Source organism: Mauremys mutica, chromosome 22 (assembly GCF_020497125.1).
Source record: "Mauremys mutica isolate MM-2020 ecotype Southern chromosome 22, ASM2049712v1, whole genome shotgun sequence".
NCBI classification, from domain to species: domain Eukaryota; kingdom Metazoa; phylum Chordata; order Testudines; family Geoemydidae; genus Mauremys; species Mauremys mutica.
Genome location: NC_059093.1, coordinates 8,118,244 through 8,141,580, shown reverse-complemented (window position 1 = coordinate 8,141,580; position 23,337 = coordinate 8,118,244). Strand labels below are relative to the sequence as shown.

The 23,337-nt window shown below is 43.6% G+C and overlaps 1 protein-coding gene across 4 annotated transcripts in view; it reads right to left on the bottom strand.

The window, feature by feature from the left end:
• ARHGEF12 (Rho guanine nucleotide exchange factor 12) overlaps positions 1-23,337 on the bottom strand; it is a 97,058-nt gene that overhangs the window by 5,755 nt on the left and 67,966 nt on the right. For all 4 annotated transcript variants that reach the window (XM_044996896.1, XM_044996897.1, XM_044996898.1 and 1 more), the window contains 15 exons: positions 21,872-22,026; positions 20,991-21,137; positions 20,116-20,201; positions 18,028-18,153; positions 17,118-17,232; positions 14,106-14,206; positions 13,779-13,856; positions 11,180-11,255; positions 10,619-10,786; positions 9,946-10,033; positions 7,909-7,998; positions 7,706-7,785; positions 7,077-7,301; positions 4,580-5,062; positions 310-620 (listed from right to left, as the gene is read on the bottom strand). In XM_044996896.1, the coding sequence (XP_044852831.1) occupies positions 310-620; positions 4,580-5,062; positions 7,077-7,301; positions 7,706-7,785; positions 7,909-7,998; positions 9,946-10,033; positions 10,619-10,786; positions 11,180-11,255; positions 13,779-13,856; positions 14,106-14,206; positions 17,118-17,232; positions 18,028-18,153; positions 20,116-20,201; positions 20,991-21,137; positions 21,872-22,026 (2,329 nt within the window). The remainder of the gene's footprint in view (positions 1-309; positions 621-4,579; positions 5,063-7,076; positions 7,302-7,705; positions 7,786-7,908; positions 7,999-9,945; positions 10,034-10,618; positions 10,787-11,179; positions 11,256-13,778; positions 13,857-14,105; positions 14,207-17,117; positions 17,233-18,027; positions 18,154-20,115; positions 20,202-20,990; positions 21,138-21,871; positions 22,027-23,337) is intronic.

The window sequence follows — 23,337 nt, the reverse complement described above, 5'->3', positions numbered from 1 at the left end:
TCAATTTTTGCAGCCTTATTCTAACACCCACTAAATTAAAGTTCCACTTCTCATAACTTTGGAGAACTGTCTGCATCTACATATATTTAACATCTGCCCATATTTATATAGAGCATCTGGTTTCTCCTGTCCCTTCCCTGGAGATCATTCAAGGACACACACACGCACACACACAGGTCTTATCACACAAGCACTTGTATTCACAACCCTGTACTTTTCCTGGTTTGCTTTCTTCCCCTAAGCTTGCTTTTTTTTTTTCCAAAACAGTGAAGGAAAAATCTGAATAATTCAAATAAAAATATGTTTTACCTTTAAGTGTTCAAGGTCAGCCTCTATCTTCTGAATGTACTGCATCATTTGGATACGTGACTCAACGGAGAAGTGGGGGCTCGGTGCATCGGAGCACAATTCGTCCACTGGCCCCCAGCGCGAGGCCATAAATTCCTCAGCAAACGGGGAGCTCCCTTCATCTGACTGGGCATCTCGTGGGGAAATCGGCTGCTGGTGTGCTGAGTCCAAAGAGGAGTGGCCGGCAGTGCACTGTAGAACTAGAGAGGACACGTCCTCATCTGTAGAGCTCTCCTGCACAGTTCCATATCCATCAAGGATCAAATAATTTCCTGTTAAGAGAACAGTTTTGTACTAGCATCACCAGGTCAATAAAAATCACCAAGAGTCACTGAACTAGAGAGACAATTTAATTGGACTTTAAAAAAAAAAAGATAACTGATGAAAGCTTCATCTCGTCATGTTTTAAAAGTGACTAGATAAAGCATCAGAGGATACCCTGCAGAGCCCACCCTGAACTGGTTTGGACTAGACTGGTTCTGAATGGGGAACACTAGAGGTCTGCTGTTTGAGCAGCATAGGATTAGATAACTCAATAGGGTTTTTCTCTCTCTCTTGTTCTGCGTTTCTCTCATGAGAAGGTATCTTAAAAATATTCATGTGCATGCTACTAATTATTACAATGGAATCCAGGCTAGCCACCAATCATACTGCTGGGTGTCTAATTGGAATTCGCTATTCAGTTTCAGAGATGTTTTTTGCTAGGTTACACTCAAATTTAGATTGCTTATAAAAGGTTCTATAAATTATGCAGTATTAATAGAAATAATGGGACACCAATTTTTAAAAAAGGCTCCAGAGTTGACTGTGGCAATTACAAGCCAATAAGCCTGACTTCAGCATCAGGCAATTTGGTTGAAACTATAGTAAACAACAAAATAATCAGACACAGATGAACACAATTTGTTGGGGAAGAGTCAACACACCTTTTGTAAAGGGAAATCATGCCACATCAATCTTAATTTTTAAAGGGGAGGGGGTCAACAAACATTGATCCACTGGATATAGTGTGCTTGGACTTTCAGAAAGCCTTTGGTAAGATCTCTCACCAAGGCTCTTAAGCAAAGTAAGTAGCCATAGGATTAGAGGGAAGGTTCTCCCATGGACAAGTAGCTGGTTAAAAGATGGGAAACAAAGGGCAGGAATAAATGGTCAGTTTTCACAATGGTGAGAGGTAAACAACAGGGTCCACCAAGCATCTATACTGGGACCTGTGCTTTTCAATATATTCATCAATGGTTCAGAACAAGGGGTCAACAGTGAGGTGGCAAAGTTTGCAGATGATACAAAATTATTCAAGATAGTTAACTCTTCACAGTCAGCCTTGGACTTATCAAGGGATCTCACAGAACTGGGTGACTGGCCAACAAAATGGCAGATGAAATTCAACACAGATACACACACAGTAATGCACACTAGGAAATATAATCCCAACTAGCCATACAAAATGATAGAGTCTAAATTAGCTGTTACAACTCAAGAGATCATACAACCATCGTGGATAGTTCTCTGAAAACATCTGTTCAATATGCATTAGCAGTCAAAAAGGCTAACAGTGTTAGGAACCATTAGGAAAGAGATAAGACAATAACTATCGTAATGCCACTATATAAAAACCCATGGTAAGACCACACCTTGAATACCGCATGCAGTTCTGGTTGCCCCATCTCAAAGAAGATCTCTGTATCTTTTCCAATTTTAATAGAAGGCTACAAAAAATATTTGGGTATAGAACAGCTTCCATAGGAGGAGAGGTTTAAAAGCCTGGGCTAGTTCAGCTTGGAAAAGATGACCAAAGGGGGTATGATAGAGATCTATAAAATCATGAATGGTGAAGAGAGAGTGAGTGAGTAAGGACATGTTATTTACCCCTTCACATAACACAAACCAAGGGTCAGTCACCCAATGAAATTCAGAAGCAGTTTTAAAAAACCCAACACAAAAAGAAGTGCTTCACACAACACACAGTAAACCCGTGGAACTCGTTGCCAGGGGGTGTTGTTAAAAGATTAAAAGTATAACTTGGTTCAAAAAAGAATCAGACGTTCAAGGACGACAGGTCCATCAATGGCTATTAGCCAAGATGGTCAAGGATAAAGGGATGCATGCTCCAGGTGTCCCCAAACATTTGGCTGCCAGAAGCTGGGACTGCACAACAGGAGATGGATCACTTGATAAATTGCCCTGTTCTGTTCAATTCCTCTGAAGCATATGACTCCAGCTGCTGCTGGAAGCCAGGCTACTGGGCTAGATGGACCACTGGTTTGATCCAGTATGACCAATCTTATGTTCTTAATTATTTTCATGATTTGCATGTGCCACCAGAATTTTGTCCTTAATTTCTCTGCAGTGTTGCAGCTATGCTAGTGCATGAAAACCAAAAAGGGTCTATCTAGTTTCCAAGTCCCCGCTTAGTTAAGCAAAAAGTGAACAGTACAAGCAGCGAAAAATACGTTAGATTTTTGAAGCTGTTGGTTCACTTAATAATTTAAAATGCTTTAACAACACAGAAAAGAAGGGAATATGATTTTCAATATATGACTGGATGGCATTCAGCCAGTCAGAAACAAGCTCATCACACAAAGTTCAATTTTTAAATGAAGTATATTTATGGATAAGGTATTCCAAGTCTGACAGCTACTTGCACTGCAACACGCACATGACAGATTAACTCCATCTTCATTCATAAAGTAGAGCACCACTACTTCAGATGCACAGCAGGATCACAGGGCCATCTATCACAGAACCTGCAAAGCCCCAGGAAAGCACGTGCAGCTGCCATCTTGGACTACCGTTCTAGTGAGACCCAAAGGCATACAACCTTTCCGCATGCCTAAAAAAGATCTGTTTCAAGGTGCCGCTCAGGAAACCATTACTTTATATATTGATATATAAACAAGAACAGCTTCTAAGAGCTTCAGACCTGGCGACAGGGAGTCTGTGGAGACTATTACCAAGCAAAGCCAAACTAGAGAAAGCTCCTTTTTGAAGCTCAAGCAAGAAAAAAAAAACACAACAGTGGCCATAGAGTGGCACGTCTCACACGACTGTAAAATCCCCCCTGCACAGTTATCCCCAGAGGTCACACATTTAAAGTGACAACACTGTACATGCTGCATTGTTGAGACTCATTGTAGAGCACCAAATCATCATTCTTATGTTCTTTGGAAACAAAATGTTGTCTCAACTTTTTTGAAATAAAGAGGAGACGGATAATGGAGACATTCTAGTCCACTGATGATATCTGTAGGTGATCCAGAAGGATCTCTGTATACATATAATCATGCCTCATAGTTTATTTCTATACAACCAGGGGTGTAATCTGCAGCTTGTGTAGACATTCCTGTGATCGCTTTAAGCTAACTCACTATAAACAGCAGCGAAGACACAGCGGCATGGGCCTCAGGAGAGAGCTGTACAAGGCAGCCTGATCCCCTGGGTACATAAACATTTGCTAGCCTACGCTGACACCCGCACCTCTGTGTCCTCACTGCTATTTGTAGAGAGTTAGCTAGATTACAAATTACATCCCCAGTTGCTGTGTAGAATGTAGCAGAGTCAGTACTTTGGGCGTATGGTGGAAAGATTTCAGGAAGGGATATATTCAAGGAGAAAGTTATTGCCTAAGTTTGGGTATGCAGTCAAGTCCCCATGGTGTTCTGGAGAGAGGCGGAGGGTTGATAATGGGAAACAAGGTTATGTTGACAGACTTTTGGGAGAGGAGTTCTGCACCACCACTTGCTGGGAGTCTAAAGTGGGAGACCGGGAGAATACAGCTTTGGAGAGGTCCTTGGTACACGGATGCTGTACACAGACTAATGGAACCCTCTCCCTTTTGATGCACCTGGGCTAGAGCTAGGAATTCTCAGTTTCTTCAGCTGTCGCCTTTGATAGGCTATTAACTTAGCAGTACCTCAGTTTCTCTTTTAATCAGCCATCCTTCAGGGTGTTGAGGTAATAATTGAGTTCATGTCTGTACATCACTTTTGAAGCGTAGAGGACTAGCTATTTTGATACGTCCAAAGCTAAAAGGACTTCTGAAGACCAGAAGAACTATGTGTGCAGTGTCCTGTACTGAGTCAGCAAGGGAGATTCCACCAGGAAAGCATAATTGTGCTTCTTTTTAATCACATTTCCTATGCATTTCTGGTCTCTGAACACAACCAAGTCTCTGGCATTTCAGCTAAACAGGCCATAACTCAACGTACTGTGTCAAGTGGACTAAGCTCACCTGAGATCCGTAAGTGCACCTCCTCATCCTCCTTCCTTTCCATTACTTCACCTTCCAATGGATTCTCATCGCTGTGGGCATCGCGAGCATCAAAGAAGTGCTCTCCACTGTCATCAGCACCCACCTCTTCCAGCTCCGGGGTAGGGGTCTCCAGGTTCATGTTCACATGGTCCATTACTAAATTGTTACTAGACCTGGTGTCTCTAGACCCCAGCTGCACAGCATCCTGTGGAGCTGGGAACTCAGTTGAAGTCCGGAGGCCATAAGCTGCAGATTCACTAGTTCCTGTTCCGGGAGGCATCTGGTCTGTTCCAAGCTGCTGCATCTTGTCGTCAGAATGCTGCTGTAGTCCATGCTGGATACCACTCTCTGCCTGGGCCCCCCGGGAAACGGTCCTATACCTGGGAAAACATCGCCAGTCTTCAAGGGTCCCCTTCTCAGACATGCCCAGCTGCTGCACCAACAACTGCTTCAGCAAGCCCACTGAAAGGAAAGGAAACATGGAACTTTCACTGAACTGTATAAGCCGCCTCCGTTGTACACTCAATGAGATGGACGGTATGATGCCTCTTTCTGAAAGAGTTCACTCTATGACCGGCTCTCTCACTGTTTCTGTTGCAAAGGCGGGGAGAGAGATACAAAGAAATGGTTGGAGCACTGTTGTATTACTTTGTGCCTTATATTACAGGATCTCAAATCATTTCACAAAGGTGAATAAGTACTGTAGTACGATCCCCAATTTAGTGATGGGGAAACTAAGGCACAGACTGGTTAGTAGCTTAGCTAAATCATTCATCAAGTCAGTGGCAGTCATGAGGAGAACCCAAATTCCCTGATTTCCAGTCTCAACTGCTACATAATGCTGGTAATGCTGAGCGTGCCGCCCCCACTCCCAATCTGAGGTTAAAGGTGTATTGGGAATGTTCAAGTTATCAGAACATTAACATCACAGGCTGAAGCAAAGATCCTATTGCAGATTCAAGGGAAAAATTACCTTTCCATGGCACAACCTTCTCGTTCTAAATGTTGGGATGAAAACTCCCCCTACAAGTTTATACAAACATTCAGAATCTCTAAATTATATGGGAGATTCTTATTTGGTCTTTGTCCTATGATGCTTTAGTTCTCACTTCAACTACTTAAATACCACTACTTAAGAACAAGCACGTATAATGCAGTCCAAGTGCTCCATGTAACTATAAGTTGACAATCGCATAACACCCACAGTTTGAGAAATGCTATCAGCTCCTAAAACAAAGCAGCCACCCGGTTGAATGGAAGGCACTGCAGCAACATGAAGTGACCTATTACTATTGCTAGAGGGCATCTCACTAAATCTTAGCAGTCAGGACAGATCACTGATGTTATCTAACACACCATCCACCCCCGCTAGAATGAGCTTCCATTAACAATCCAAGAGCCCAAGAACTAGAAATACTTGAAAGCACCCATCCCTAGAACAATGCTTTGAATTCTGTAAAAATCTGATACAATATGGCTCAAAAGACCCAGGATAACCTGTTAGACTGAAGAGACCTGTGTAGAGGCAAGGAACTCAGTCAAAGCACCTGTATGCCTTGAGCTAAGAGGGCCCATAAAGAAGTGATATAGACCACTCCCAGTAGCACAGTTCAGTTTTGTTTAGAGGCACCACATCCATCTCAGAGTTACCAAGGAAGCATGTTTGTGTGTCACCTGAACATCAGTAAGGTAGCTGGGAGATCATATTTAGGAACATACAAATAACTGATATGATCCAGTACGGTCGTCAGTATTAATCCTGGCTCTGATACAGGCCAGTATCAGACTTCTCAGAGGAAGGTGCAAGATATCTTGAAGTGAGAAAATATGGAATAACCTGCTCAAAGGGGAAGTTCTTCCTAAATGCCTCAGCTAGAGGTTGGTTTACAGCCTAACGCATAAGGTTCTACATCACTTCCACACTCTTCTTTTTTCCCCCCAGAACCTTACTAATTTTAACTCTAGGTGTTCTTGTTATTCAAATAAATATACAATCCCTTTCTGAATACTGCTGAAAAATGGTGGCCTAGATAATATCTTGTGGCAATGAGTCCCACTGGTTAATTGTATGTTATGTCTATAGATATAAAAATAAATAAAACCTTTGTGCCTCAAACAATAATACTTGGCATATCATGCATAAAGCACCGAAGTGTTACTCCACCTCCCCAAAGCACTTCATGGACAAGAATGAAGAACGCCTCATAAATCAGTATTATTCCAGTCTGAGATGGGCACACCAAGGCAGAGGAGGACTTGCCCACAATATAACTTGCTTGCAATATAACAAGCTCAGGAGTTCCTGATTTCTAGCCCATTCTGCCTTGCAGCCCAGATGTGAACATAAGAGCTTCTACTACGAACAGACAGAAAATACTATTTTAGCCCAAGGGGTCAAATTGTCCACCTGAAATTTCCCAGATCCAAATCAAGACTCATCAGGGCCACTTCTGTCCATAGTATCATAGTTACTTACAGTTTCTTAGTGCATCTAATGCCCACCGCTCTCCTGATATCTGGAAAGGGACTGGCAGTCCATAGTGCACAGAGGATTCTTCACTGAGAGTCAATTTTGCCCGTTGCTCTTTTTCAAAATGTCTTCTAGTCCCAAGAAGATCTTCTACCTCGGACTTCTCAGCCATGATTGCTGAAGGAGACTGTGCCTTCAGCATCAAGGGAGACTCAAGTCCTAAATCTTTATCTAGCCAACAGAAAAGACATAATCAAGTTACATGCCCCACTACATATTCTAAACTACCCACAGGGTGAAAAATTAAACTGCACTGCACTCTCTTTCACAAGGACAATTTGAGGATGCGTATCTGTCGAATGGGCTATTATTTTTTAGTAGCTGAACCTCTGCAGAATCTCCTTTCCCTGCAGTTTAAGGGTAGCTGGGAAAGACTAGCGGGTATACCTCAACAGACTGGGTTTCACCCTCCCTCAGGGCTTCTAGTGTGAAGCATTTTCTGAGCCAAGGGGAAAAAAAAAATTTAAAAAACCCCCCACACACCAACTTTCACTTGAGCAGAAAGATCCATTTAATGTGAAAGGCAAAGCCTATCACTCTTATACTGCGTCCAGCATGCTGGCTTACGCTGTTACCTGGACTCTGCATACCGCTGGCAGGGATATCATGCTGTTCTTCTTTCAGCTTCTGCTGCTCCTCTTCCTCACGCTCCTCGCTGCAGGAAGGGGAAAAAGGACCAAATTCTGTGAATCCCATGCATTCCTACCACTCTAACAGCATCAACGCTTTGGTGATGCCCTTCAGGAATGGACAAAAGCCAAAAGTGATTTTTACTTACTCGCCAGGTCCTGATTGTGGTAATGGAATTGGCCTTTTAGATGCCTCAACTTTTACTGTCCCTGCCATCTGAGCTATCAGGTCCTGCCATCTGCGAGAGGCCAAAAATGAGAGACACAAGACACTTGAACCATAAAAGGATGCTATCGCATGTAAGGTTTTTTCAACCCAGCTAATAGACTTTTTTAAATCCTGCTACATTGTTTGCCTCAACATCTTGTGGCAGCGAGTTGAATTCCACAGGTATCTGGTGAGGTCACCATAGTTAGCAAAGCAGACGCTCCAGCCCTGAGAAACGAATGCACCAACCTCAGCAGAAACCATACAGATGCAGAAGTGGGAGGTTCAATCCAACAACAAATGAAGCCAGAAGTACAGCATTGTATGCAATGGCCTGAAGCGAACCTATTCCGCAGTTAATTGCGGGTGCCTGGGCTTTTGTCATTTTACACAGAACATCAGAAAAGAGATTATTTTTTTCCATAAAGTTCTCAAGGTAACAAAATAGAGTAAAAGTTTGGGGGAAGAGATTCCTGCAGTCTGAATGTGGTTCGTTACTACAGGATTTCTATTGGAATGAAACCAGTTCTATGAATATAGCCCTAGAAGCAAGCTTTGCCTCCAGCCTTTTTTTTAAAAGCTGAAAATGCATTGAACACAGACATCCCTGAAAGGCAGCTCTAATTTCTGCACTTCAGATTTAATATTCCATTCGAGATGCCAACTCAATGAACAAAAGCTTGGTGACACCGAAAAAGTCTTTGTTATCGTAATTGCACCTCACTTGAAGGAAGGGCCCACAAATTTCTTTGTCCACATTGAACATTTAAAATTTGTAATTAATGTTTTACCTTTAAAGGGAATTGCAGTGCTCATTAAGAGATGCCAGACTGAATCCTGGGAACTGAAATTCTCTCTATTGCCAAAGAGCAAGTACAGCACAGACAGCAGCAGTGAAAACTACCTCTCTACACGCACCATTTATAAACTCAGTTCTGGATGATTTTCTCTAGGAGGCAGGAGTGAGTTCACCCCAGGGCTCGGTCAATCCTCTGCCCTCTGTGCGGAGACAGCGGATAACAGTGGCCAGTTACTGCCAAAATTTCTGGTAGTTCACATGTTGGAACACCTGTCCACAATGAACTTGGGTGTGAGCCACCAACTAATCTCACATAACGCAGGCCACTCAGCCACTGTATGGCAAGTTTTGCTTACTGGAGATGAAGGGTCAGTTTCAAATCCCTAACATAGCGACAGAAGGCACATAATCTCATTACCAACCACTAAGAAGCCATCAAGTCTCCCAGGGCAGTATTTTCCTGAACTACAATGGTTACAAGACATAATATGGGGGTACCAGAATGTTATTGATGCAGCTAATTTCAAACTTTCATGCACACGAGCAGTTTGTATCACCACCTTTGTACCAAAGCTAGCAATCCTGGATTTTACCATTGACGATGCATTTTATATTACGTAGTGCTGATGTACATGGCACTGTGCAATATGTACAAAATACCATACAAACAAATCCACACCCTGAAGTGTTCACGGTCAAGAGGCAAAGCACTCCTATCTAAGGCAGAATGAAGAACAGTTCAGACAGGGACTTGAAATCATAAATTATAGTGCTTTTGAGTTTCCTGCCACTCTTAACATTTCTCAGAATCCTGAGGGTACCCAGGACAGATGGTAGGTTCTAGGACTCTGCATAGAGATGCAGGAGTACGTCATTGATTCATCTGACAGTTAAACCACGGGGGTCTCATTTACCCCAACTCACAAAGATTTTTTAAAAAAGAAAAGGCAAGAGAAGGGCTGGGAGTGAAAGACTAGACATAACCAGGAAAATCTCTAGAAACAGCCTGAGCTAGCAAAGAGTTATTGTTCTTCTTAAGAATTAAGGAAAATTCCCAATGGGGTGACAGGTGAGAGTTTGAGACCAAGATAATTCACAAGCCCCTCTAGAGTTAAACTACTACTCAGATGTAAGATTTCTCTCTCCACCACAGCAGAGGTAACCGAGCCCATCACTTACACAGTCTTTTCAGAAACAGTCTGTGCCACCAATTCATAAATCTGGGCGCCGTTTTCGGACATGGAGATGACGAAGAAAGCTTTGTTATCTGGAGAGACACAAGAGTAGAGTAATTGAATCTGATGCCTCGGCCTGAACAATTGTATCCCAAGTTCACTGAAACTGAGCACATACCCCTATGTTTTTATTACCCAATAAGGTGTACTGCAGGAAGTTTCTGTGAAATAAACCAGCAGGCAAACTACATAAATACAAAGAAGTTTCATTCTCAAACACAAAATGGGACTCTGGCTTCCAGGCCTGACAAAAACTAGTTATTGCTCCTCCCACCTCTTTAAAGTAGGTGTATTTCCCCACCCCTTCCCCAGTCACCGGGCACTTCTAAAGCACTTGGCTTCTGGGGATCTCAGAGTACTTTACTTTACAAACATTAACTAGAGCTCACACCATCTCTGGAAAGACACTACCCCATTTTACAGAGGGGTAACCGATGTAGGCAGGTTAAACGGCTCATCCAAGGTAACACTGCAAATCAAAAGTGCAGCCGAGAATTAAATCCAGGAGTCGCAACTCCCAGTGTCCTGCTCCAACTCCTAGACAAAACTTCCTTCCTCAAGTGGCCTTGCCTTTGCATTCAGCTTACTCCTAAGTTTTGCCCATTGGTTGCACTGACCTGTTGCCACCTGGCGAACCAGCACAGTGTTCAGCTTGATAACAGGACTGAATGTGTGTTTGCTATCAGAGGTGGATGCCAGGATCTTACTGTGACACCTCAGCACCAGTTTATCATCTTGCTTTTGCAACAGCACTAGAATATCCTCCAAGAGTAGCGTGTAGAGATCTGTAAAGGGTAAAAACAGGCCTGGAATGGGTTAACCAAACAGTCCCTCACATCGCACCTCAGGGCACATAGGAAAAAAAAGGCTGTTTTCTCTATTATATGCAGAGGCTGTGCCAGCCTAAGCAAAGCTTGCAAATCTCTCTCATCAGAACCACAGCAGAGGGCTACAGATGGGACTGTCATCTCCCAACAGACTGCGGGGCCCCAGCATGGTCCTAATGATCCTCAGACACATTTCAGATTTGACAAGAATAACTGAATCCGCTTGAGGAGCAGACATGAGTTCATACAGGCAGCAGTACAACTCATCATTGGGAATCACAGCTATGCCACATCTTTTCCTCGCCTTGGTCACAAACCCAAGTTTAAGTTGGCTGGTGGGATAAGGCTCACCAATAGTCTTGTCCCGATTAACCTTCCAGGTCAGAGGTCCTTCGTGAATCATCTTCCTCTTGGTTAAATCCAAATTCTGTCAATATGGGGGAAGGAGAAGGAAAAAAAAAAGTAGCTTTCATATAGGATTCACTACATGGGAACTTTGGAGGTCAAGGTAAAAGGCACTCCTGTCAGACGACCAGTAGCTGAATCCAAAGACAGGTAAAATGAGATTTAGAATCTGTGGTATTTGTGTGAACCTAGAACCTCTGGGTTGTTTCACTTTTCAGCACTCACTGACCTCGTGCCACATGAAAGAAACTTCTGTTTTCCCTCTTGTGAAAGGATAGGATTCTCCCACCCTGCATCAGGCACAGGGGGATGTCAGGACTGTAAAGGGTGAGGGAATGGAAACTTTGGTTCCAGTGCCTACACACAGGGAGCCAAAAGGCCATGCCCCCCCCCCTACTTTTTAACATGGGCGTAATTTGAGGGGTCAGCATGCCCCCCCCCCAAACTGCAAGCCGCAAGCAGGCATGGAGCAGCGCCAGCTGGGGCTGTGCTTCACAGCGGGGGAGCTTATTGTTATCAGCTCTCCAGCCTCAAAATGCAGCCCCAGCCAATGCTGCTCCATGCTTGCCCTAGGGCTGCAGTTTGGTGGGGTGGGGGGCACACTGCCCCGCCCCTGAAACTATGCCCATGGTAAAGAGTGAGGTGCATGGACCCCAGTGCCAATGCCCCCTCTCCCCCCTCCCCCCCGTACTTCTACAAAGGTTCCAGTGCCCTTGGTGAATGTGATAACATGGGATCTCCTGCCTGTGGCAAGAGGGTGTTGGGAAGGTGAATGGTGTTCCCAGGGGTAAGTGGGGCAGTGAAAGCTCCTGGGTAGTCTAGGTAAAGGACAATAGGGGAGAGGCTGTGGTCACTAGCAAATGCCAGGGTATTTAATGACTGGATTTAAGCTCTAAGTAGTGGGTGAGTGTATAGGATTTTTAGTAGAGGGGACAATTTCTAAGTCTATATGGAAAATTGGGTTGGATCCTGTGGCCTATAGTTTTCAAAAATTAGGTACAGCATGAAAGAAAGAACTTGAGACTTTCTGACACGCAAGTATCTTCAAGCTATAATGTTCTAATGAGGTTTTGTTTGGACGAGGGATGAGTGTACACAGCTTTACACAACCTTAGAGGTTTTTATTTTAAATGAAGTTCTGAGGCATTATCATAACAATGGATTGTTTCCAGCAGTATTTTCTCAACAATTCATAATAATATTTGGAATTTATATTTTATTTCATTAGTGCTTTAAAATGTGGACTGTACGTTAAGAGTGCCTGCAGCACACACTCTGAAGAATGAATTGTTTTGATGATCTGCTGGACTTTAACATGTCACTGAGTTATTTATCATGTCAGAAGAAAGAACAGGAGTACTTGTGGCACCTTAAAGACTAACAAATTTATTTTAGCATGAGCTTTCGTGAGCTGCAGCAAATTTGTTAGTCTTTAAGGTGCCACAAGTACTCCTGTTCTTTTTGCGGATGCAGACTAACACGGCTGCTACTCATCATGTCAGGGCTCCTGAGAGATCTGCAGGCAAGCTAGCAGAGGCAGTAATTTTCATTAGCCATTCCTTCCAAGTTTCAGAGTTTATATCAAGATGGCAGATTTAATATTTCCATGAGTCCTTTATTTCATGACTTAAAGCGTTTGCAAGCCTTTTTTAGTAGGCTGGCATATCATGCCAAAGAACTTTAGAGTGAACTCCATGAGCCTTGAAACAAAGACACCTCTTTGTATATTATAACATGTTAGAACTTCCACATGGTCACTAACAGTGCAAGAAACTGTATATACTACTATGAAAAGATGAACACTGAGTATATATCCTGACCATTTTTTGTACATTTATACCAGAAGGTGCAGCCCTGTCCCTAGATATCTGTGTCCTCTCCCCCCTAAACAAAATTATATCAGAAAAAAGTTACAAGCTCCACTATGAGACCTGCTGGAGTTTAAACAGGACATGAAGCACAGCCCTCTAGCACTGGATTTAGAAGCTCAGCTACCTATAGCATCGGATCTTCAATGTGAATCAAGCATAGCTACAAGTTCCACTTGTGAAGTCAACAGAATTTCTAAGCTTTGGTTCTCCCAAAGGATTTCCTTGTTCTGCCAGCAGTACTGCGAAGTAGGAGATAACAGAGCTATCCCACCACAAGGTATACATACTCTATTGGTTGTTTCAGAAGGGGATATAAATGCCGTGTACCAGTTCTCTCTCCTGTGATATACAAGTGAAAAACGTAGTATTCCATAGCAGTTTTGTTCCATGACATTTACAAGTTCCACAGACACTCTCCGTTTTGCAAGATCAAGTTATTAAATTCATGGAGACCTTCCAAGAGCAACCGGAGGTTCAGGTTTTCATATCTAATAAATGTTCCACTTCATCTTTATATAAAATAAATTTACCTCTCACCAGAGACTCTTCATGAGAAGTTTCAAGTGGAATGAGTTTTTTTGACTTTACAACAAAGTTATAGCAGGAAGCATCACCAGCTTAACTACAAGGGGTCACTATCATGGTTCAATAATCACTTCCGCTCTGCCACTCACCCTGATCTCATCCAGCATAGGGTACTCCGACTGCTTCAAGTAGGACAGGTCAAGGCGACGCTGATAATCTTCCAAACGCTGGAAGACACATGATGAAGTCATAGTTATACTGGTTTGAGACAACTTGGAAGAGTCAAAATACATGCAGGTGACTCTCAGAACTTCAACAAGATCAGAGGCTTGGGATTCTAGCTCTAGCAGTAGTAGGAGCATACACCACAAAATGCGCTCCATTCCTTCAACCACAGTGCTAGCAATTCTGGATTGTTTCTCTTCATTTCCCCATCATCCACCCTTGTCCAGCCTTCTCATTCCCTCCCCTCCTACCTGCTTATTCTCCGATTCTTTGACAGCCTGGTTCACATAGTTAAGGATCTGACGGCAGTGATCCGCTGCTTTCTTCACTTTCTCCTTCTCCTCAGGCCGTTCTACAACAGGGCAAAGAAATAAAGACGAGGTGAGCTTCAGGGGAGGGGTAAAAGGAGAATTAAGAACATAACATAAGAAAGGCCATCCTGGGTCAGACCAATGGTCCATTTAGTCTAGTATCTAATGCAACACACTGGCCCCCCAAAATCAAAGAGGGGAGCTGGACTTTGTAAAACATTCAATTAGCTCTCATCGCTTCACAGATTAATGATGGAAATAGCTTCACCTCAGAGAGAGCTAGGGTTTGAATCACACTGGATACAGGTCCATGATACCGATCAAACAGTAGAGGCGGCATTCTATAACCTTCCCCGCCCAAAACAGGGACACACAAGGACTTTACAGAAAGTTTCTCCACTTCATCAATTCCTGCCCAAAGGGAATTCTGAGCTGTGAGAGAAGTTTGCTAGAATTCCATTCTAGTTCCTAGAGAGGTTGGTCAGGGCAGACTGAGGGCCAGGGGAAGAAACAGGAAAGACATGCATCGTTTTTCCCATGTGCTGTCTAATGTTTAAAGAGATGGAGGAGCTGGGTCAGTGGTGAATGCATAACATCTGATAAAACTACTCATACTTTGAAACCAATGTGAAAAAGTGATAAATTGTTAACGGCAAGTAAACATGACTAAATAATTAGATAGATTAAAAGAACAACTGCAGCTGCTAAGCTGCAGCCTTTTCTATAAAGGACAAACATTTTAAAAATAGGGAAGGGAAAAAAATTCTGTGCAAACATGAAAGTAATACTATAGATCAGGTTTCACTGCAGCCAGCATCTGTTATTAAACCTTTATTAAGAAGGGTGCACGTGGAATTACCACCAAGCTTTTGTGCCGTTTCCAGGCCGAGATGGGTGAATAATGGATTTTTCTGTTTGCTGGCAATCAAAAAAAATTGTTCTGGGTCAAATCCAAAATGGAATTTTTTGGAAATTTTCTCTGGATCAGAGAAATGCAGGACTGGAAGGGACACTCAAGGCATCCTCTAGTCCATCTCCCCATGCTGAGATAGGACCAAAGTAAACTTAGACCATCCCGACAGGGGTGTGTTTGTTTAACCTGTTCTTAAAAATCTCCACTGACAGGGATTCCACAACCTCCTTCGGAAGCCTATTTCAGCACTTAAAAGTTTTTCCTAATATCTAACTTGAATCTCCCTTGTTGTACACTCAACGGCTTACTTCTTGCCCTACCTCCAATGGACATGGAGAACAATTGATCGCAGTCCTCTTTCTAGCAGTCCTCAACATATCTGATGACTACTATCAGGTCTCCCCTCCCCCCCCATCAGTCTTATTTTCTCAAGACTAAACATGCCCCGTTTTTAACCTTTCCTCACAGGTCAGGTTTTCTCCTTGCCAATTTTAGATCTCTCATTTGTCAAGGTCTTTTTGAATTCTAATCCTGTTCTTCAAAGTGCTAGGAACCCCTCCAAGTTTGAGGGCATCTGCAAATTTTATAGGCACACTCTCCACTCCATTAACTCACTCATTAATGAAAATATTGACTAGTACTGACCCAGGATGGGACCCCAGTAGATGCACCCTCCAGTTAGACAGCAAATCACTGATAACTACTCTGAATAGTCATAGAATCATAGAAGACTGCGGTTGGAAGAGACCTCAGGAGGTCATCTAGTCCAACCCCCTACTCAAAGCAGGACCAACCCCAACTAAATCATCCCAGCCAGGGCTTTGTCAAGCTGGGCCTTAAAAAACCTCTAAGGATGGAGATTCCACCACCTCCTATGTAACCCATTCCAGTGCTTCATCACCCTCCTAGTGAAATAGCTTTTCCCTAATATACAACCTAGACCATCTTCTGAAACAAAGAGTTGTCCCCAATGCATTCCAAGAACTTCCAGATTAATTTTCCAACATCTGTGTAGTTCAAGTTCCCCATTACTACCAGATCTTGTGTTTTGGATATTTATATTATTTGTTCCAATTTGAAAAAATGTGTTTAAATTTCAGGCATTTTGACAAAAGCAAAGAGGACAAGATTCACAAAGCAGGGGAGGAGCAACTCCCTTATAACCAAGCATATCACTAGTGTCAGGCTCCTCTCCTGGGATGTGGGAAACCTGGGTTCTGTCTGATGTGGAAAAGGGACCTGAACTTCGATCTCTCACATCCTAGTAGAGTCCCCTAGCCACTGAGCTTTAGGATATCCTCTATGAGTCTTTCTTAATTCCTCCCACTGAAGATGTTCTATGTTGTATTAAAGAAAACAATAGTCATTGGAGCAGAGATTCAAACTTGATTCTCCCGCATCCTGACTAGAGTGCTACAGTTATCACCTTTGAGAGTCAATTGCCCAAAACCAGAACAAAATTTTTTCTAATCAAGCAGAAAGAAAAAGGTTGTTTCGACATGACCGTTTTGGTCACGTTTTTTGGTTTGGTCGAAACTAGTCAGCGAACTCTACATGAGCTCACGAGTAGTTTCAGGTCAATCAAAACTGCATTTTAGTGATGTACAGGTGAGTAAGGTTCTGCTGTGTGTATCAACGTTACTACAACCCTCTGAAGATTTAAAGGGTGGTAATGGTAGCAATATTAGATTAAAAGTCTATCAACATCCAGTGCGAAGAGAGAACTTCTAACATTCACACTATTTCCAGCACCTAGATATTAACATGACAAATATATTAAAAATGCTTAAGAGAGAATGTTGAAGCTTGCAGGCATCAAATCTCTTTTGAACCTTATTTCCCAAGTGCATATGCTTTTCTCATACGGAGTGGATGTTACAAAAGACATGAGAAAGGGTGGAGGACACATGCTGAGAACAGTCACTGACCCAGGGCAGTGAACCATCTATTATGCATACATTTTTAAGAGTCAGATTTGTTTGGCAAAACTGCCAAGATGCACGCACAAAGATAATGGCTCCCTCGTGGAAATGCGCTACCTGAGTACTTAGCGATATTATCCAGCAGAAGGGGGTACTTAGTCAGCCTCTGCATCTCAGTGGGAATGATATCTTTCAGCTGCAACCGGCGACACAGTGGATTGCTCTCAGCATCCTAAAATTGAACAGCGTAATAATGGCATTTGTCATTTTTATTAGGACTATAATTACCTGAACATGTACCATCTATTCATCATATAAATGTCTATTACTTCACATTTCCGGTAATTAAATACAAGACAAGAAATGCCTAGATTTATCACTCAGACTACACAGCCCGGTTTCATTTGAAATTACATATAGGAAAGGCTCATCACAAAAGCAGTGGCTTCCTTCCCTCATTACTTCACACAGGCTGGTACCATCCATAATCAATCTCAGTCACTGCCATATAGGGAAGACATCAGCTTAGTCTTTCACACTACGTAGACACTACATTTTTCAAAATTACATCAGTCTTTGTATTACCAGAGTTCCCATCCAGCGGTAATGCAGATAATGCTCTCCTCTTCAGATGGCACACATGCCAAGGTCCTTCCCAGTGGGATAGGTATACCACATGTCTCTTGCCTTCGGGGCGCACACCCAACTCTTTACTCTGCCCTGCTGGGCTATACAGAACACCTGTTCCCAATCGGATATGTGCACAGTGTAACAGGGATGGGTATCTAAGTCCTATAACTGAACATGCTTCTCTCTACCAGCACAGTATCTTGAATCCTCAACATTAAAAGGTTCACCTGTCCAGAAGTGATTAACAGAGACAATCTGCTGTTGGAAATAATCCCAATCCAACAGCAATGTTAGATATAATCCTGCTAATTGTATTAACCTTACTTACAGCCCCCGCTTATCCTTCACTGACCATCATCCAAACTTGGGACCAGTTCCAATTTTGAGTGAAACTCACCTGCACAAAGGTTTGGAAGCGAGAGTCTTTCTTCTGCCGTGATTTGATCACCTCTAAAGCAAAAGGCTGGTTACTACAAAAGGTGGCAGTTGCTTGTTTCAGGTTCTCCTCTCCTGCTCCACTGAACTGTGCCAAGAAACCCAGGAAGCCAAATTTAGACAGACAAACTGGGCACGTGCCAGCATGAGCTCTGGCACACGTTGCAATTGCTCTCAGAAAGCAAAGAAGCTGCCCAGATCCCCAAAATAGCCATGTTTACACCGCCTTGTCTCAAACTGATACAGACTGCCTTTAAGGCTTCTTCACCCCAACCCGCCGAGGAACCCTTTGCAGCTGAGATGATCTCCCGTGAGGCCTGCTTTTACACAACCCACTTTTCACAATCACAGTCTTTCCTTCAATACCAAAGGCAGAAAGTACTGCAAGGCACGGAGGTCACTCCTGACTCAGAAGAGGACACAATGCCATTGCTTTGTCCATCAAGCCATTGAGTCAAAAAATCAGCCTTGGTGTAAGCAGGTACAACTACACCGATTTAAATAATGAGGGATGAATTGGGCCTATTTTACTTTGCCATTGACCTGTACATGCAAGTCCAGGGTTGCCTGTGAAACCGGGTGGTTGGGCCAACCACTACAAGCTCCCAGGATTCAACATGTGATCTTGTTGCCTGCCCCAAACTTCTGCAGCGAGATGGCAGGTGGAGTTGGAAAATAAATCAATAAAATATGGAGCAGGGCTGATGACTGCAAGAGACTGTGCTACAAACCCCTGTATCTGCTCTCCTTGGCACCCATCCTTGAGACAGCCCAAGGGTATGTCTTCACTAGCAATATTAAAGCGCTGTCGCAGCACTGCTTTAACGTGGCTGTGTAGTTGCAGCACCAGCGCTCAGAGAGCGCTTTCTCAGCACTGTAAAAAACACCTCACCCCACGAGGGGAGTAGTACCAGTGCTGGGAGCACGGCTCCCAGTGCCGGTGCACTGTCCACACTGCCACTTTACAGCGCTGAAACTTGCAGCACTCAGGTGTTTTTTCACACCCTGAGCGAGAAAGTTGCAGTGTAGAAAAGGCCTCAGATTCTCTGAAAATGCCTACTACTTGGAATGGAGTCCTGCTTTTTGGTTTGACCATTCAGCTGAAAAATCCCAAGGGACTGCATTGGCGTGGTGAACAATGCCCAGCCTGCTGACATCCCAAGCCTTCCATCCACACAATTTAAAAGGTGACCTGCAAAGGAAAGGAACATGTGTGCAATTTTTTGCTTCTTTACAATATACAGAGGAGATCTAAAAGGTTTGGGGCTTCCCTCCATCCGAAATAACAGGTCTATGTTGCCTTCTTTTGGCTAGAGGAATGGAGAACTGGTGGGATGAACACATCACAAGAGACTGAAAACTGAACAACTGAAAATGGAAGGAGTTTTAGCCAAACTCGGAAACTCTAAATTAAATAGGTTTCACAAGACAGCAACAGAAAGTTTGACCCTCAGGATACAAGCATTTTTTGAAGGACTCAAAACACTCCCAATTCCTTCCACTTGGGTGTGAGAAAACTCCCACTTCAATTCTCTAGTAGTTTTATGAAACCTCCAGCAGAAACACAGGGAATACAATACTTCATATTCTCAATATTTCCAAGGTAAAAATATAAGTAACCCAACCACCCAGCAAAAGCCATTCATCTTCTCTCTCTCTCTCTCACACACACACACACACACACACACACACACACACACCCCTCCTTTCTGTCCTTCACACATCATAAAGAAGCAAAAAAGGCAGACAAGTTTTCTCCTCTAAGGAGGTCACCTTTAACGAAATGACTCACGTATTTATCTTTAACAGAATAAAAGCACTCCACTAGATAAAGCACTCAGCAAATTCCATGTTGAGCTCCCTTCACCTTCTCACAGTCCTGCGTCCCCACCTCCATATCAGCTCCACAGAAATTACCAATTTCAGATATTACCTTCTTAGTGGGTGCGAATTACACTGGTTTCTCTGGAGCTTTGTTTACTATGGTTAATGGACTCTCACTTTCAGGAATATTTACATTTCTGAACAGGGAGAAAAAAATTCATTTTACCCAGGTTAGCAAGTCTTCCCCAATCTGATCAATAACAGAGGTCTCATTCCGTTTACGGACAGCTTTCATCTGATCATTCAAACCAGCTGGAGGGGGGAAAAAGGCGAAAGAAGGGATAATTAATACGGTCTAAATTGGTCATTTATTTCAAAATGCAAACAAACCAAAAAGGAGACTGGATTTGCAATAATCACCCAGCAAATTAAAGTGAAACAGAGAAGTGCTAGATGGTAGGCTAATATTGAGAAACAGGAATCATTAATAAGAATGAACAATAAATAACCACTTCAAGAACTTTTCCAACATTACTTTGTCTACTTCACAAGGAGGAGAGGGTTAATGCTATTCTACTTTTAAAATGCGGGGAAACAGACACAGTAAGGTTACAGCGAGTGGCTTGCCCAAAAAAAATATCACAGTGATACAGCTGGAATCCTAAACAGTCCCTTGCTTTAACCACTAGGAAACACTGCTTTTCAGAAGCATCAGCATCCAAATGCATATTGCTCCCTTTAGTAGCCCTCTTCCTATTATCCTCCTGGGCAGCACCTGTCTGGTTAGCTTTTTCACACGTGCCTACGAGTATTCATCTCAGTATTGCTCTGTTTATGAAAAAGGGGGTGTATATCACCTCAAGACAGCTTGGGGATGTGGATGAGAACAAGAGTGTATCTGGCACCTTGGCAACAGATATTCTTGTAAACCAAGTGTGAAATGATTGTGTGCATGTAATTCAAGTGCTGTGTGCGGATGCTCACTGTGTGCAGATATACTTATACATGCTTGCTGATGCAAGTATGCATATCTCAGATGTGTGCATCCATCACTGCTGTCGTGAGGCTAGCAGAGCTGAAAGGTGCCTCATCTGCCCTTACTGTGGAGCAGAAGGATATCCTCCAGGTTTGAAAAGATTTTGCGCAGGTCAGAGGGGGTCAGGATGCCTTCACGGAGTACACGCTGGTAGAAGACCTGATGCAGAACCTTCAGTGTGCGGACATGAGCTCGCTCAGTGTAGAACAGCTCTGAAGAGGAGGAAAAGAAATATGGAATTATTACTCATTTAACGCAGTAACAGTCTGTGGATTCCAACATGGTCCATAGTGGGAAGCCAGAATCTTCCAGCAATTGAGTTACTTAATAAATTAAGCAGTTTAGATAGCACGTATTAACTCTGGGGTAAGGACACTGAATCTGCGAAAATCTCTCCCCCATCTGTGCTCTCCTTGCTGGCCCAGATTCTGGTGTACTAAGAAATGAGAAACCATGCTCCGTTACCCTAGATACAGGAATGTGCAGGGAAGCAAACTTGATACTGAATTAACCATTTACTTGGCGTAAATTGTAACACTTATCAGCTTACTCAGTCACACACACAACTCTGTAGACTTGTACGATTTGAGATCAAGATGAAGTATCCATGAGCGTGCTGGGATATGAGCCATTCCCTTCGATCCTGCTTTTTCCAGCAAGTGGTATATAGTCCTCCCTGCCTCTTTATTCCTTCAAGCATGCTGTAAGGTGGTCCTTGTTTTGCCATCTAAAATTGCTTGTTCCTGCCAGTCTAGCATCTCTGCATGTTACCTACTGATATATAAACTCTATACCAGCAGTTTGCACATGCTTGCAGTTTGCAGGCCAGAAACTACAGCTTGTTCCGAACTGTGAGCCATTCAGATGAAGAAAGTGCTCATTTTAAGTTTTGAGAAATTGTAGGTTCCAGGAGCTGGTGGGTCAGCAAAGAGAAACACAAACTCACCATTAATCACTTCCTGGCGTTTGATTTCGTAGGGTTTCAGCCCCAGCAGCACCTCTTGGCTCACCAGCTGCTGCCAGTTGGGAGGATCAGTCTCAGTGTCAAAATCAAACAGCTCATCCTCACTCTGAATATCCCCAAAGCCCACACTGTCCACCCTGAAGAGAGAGAACACACCAGTCAGATGCCTTCTGATTCAAGCACCAACACAGGAAAGAACATGGCAAAGTGGAGGCAGAAGGGGGCGGGGGACTTGTAAAATGTTAAAAAATACTCAGGGAAGCTGCCAGAAGCCTTCTGGTTACAGATGCAGTTTGGTACTTAGATAAAGGTCTCTGTAAAAGAGCTAAGGCTTAGCATTCACTCTTACAACACCCTCTGCACTGAGTATTATAATCCCCATTTTATGACATGGCTACACAGAGGTCAAGTCATTTGCCCAAGGTCACACAGTAAGACTGCAGAGGGGAGGGTGGGGGGGAATATTCTCTTCTCTCCATCTGCAGATACTCCCCAAAAAATTTAGGGCTTGCTTACACTGGCAAGTTTCTGCACAGTAAAGCAGCTTTTTGCGCTCAAACTGCAGACATGTACATGCTGCCAAGCCACTTTGTGCACAAACTTCCCAGCTGCAGCCCTGCAAAAAAAAAAAAATCCCCCTCGATGAGAATCATAAGGCTATTTGTGCACAGGCTCCAGCGCTCTATGGTCAGTGTAGACACTTGATTGCTTTCTGTGCTGTAGTTTGCCTCCAGAGCTGTCCCATAATGCCTCAAGTGACCGCTCTGTTCATTGTTTTTAACTTGGCTGCCCTGGAGACATGCGCCCCTCCCCTTTCAATGTGGAATGCTCATGCTGTTGAGCACAGAGGGGTGTGTGTGTGTATACACACACACACACACACACACACACACACCCCCCACAGAGAGAGAGATGGGGGTTGATGTTGGGGTTTCCCCCTCCCCTGCCTCAGGACTGGTTGCTTCCTGCCGCTGTCTGAACTTACAAGACAGCATGCTGACAAACTGTCCCGCAAAACAGTCTCCTTCCCCGCCCCCACACCCTCCTTGTCACACACTTTCCCCTACACACTGCAGTTGAAAAGCAGCTGGCAATGTAGTAGGCAGGGCCAGCTCTAGCTTTTTTGCCGCCCCAAGCAAATAAAACAAAACCAAAAAATGCAGTTGGAGTGCCAAAGCGCAAAAAAAAAAAAAAGGGGGGGGGGAGGCGCGCGGAATATGCCACCCCAAGATTGGCCAGAATGCCACCCCTTACAATGAGCCGCCCCAGGCATGTGCTTCCTTGTCTGGTGCCTGGAGCTGGCCCTGGTAGTAGGATGCCCATGGAACGATGGGATTGGGAAATCTGCATCGTGTGATGCTGTACTTGCCCCATGGGGCATTGCAAACCCTTCCCAAAGCACCTGGCGGCCAGTTGCACAGTGGGATGGCTACCACAATGCACTGCTT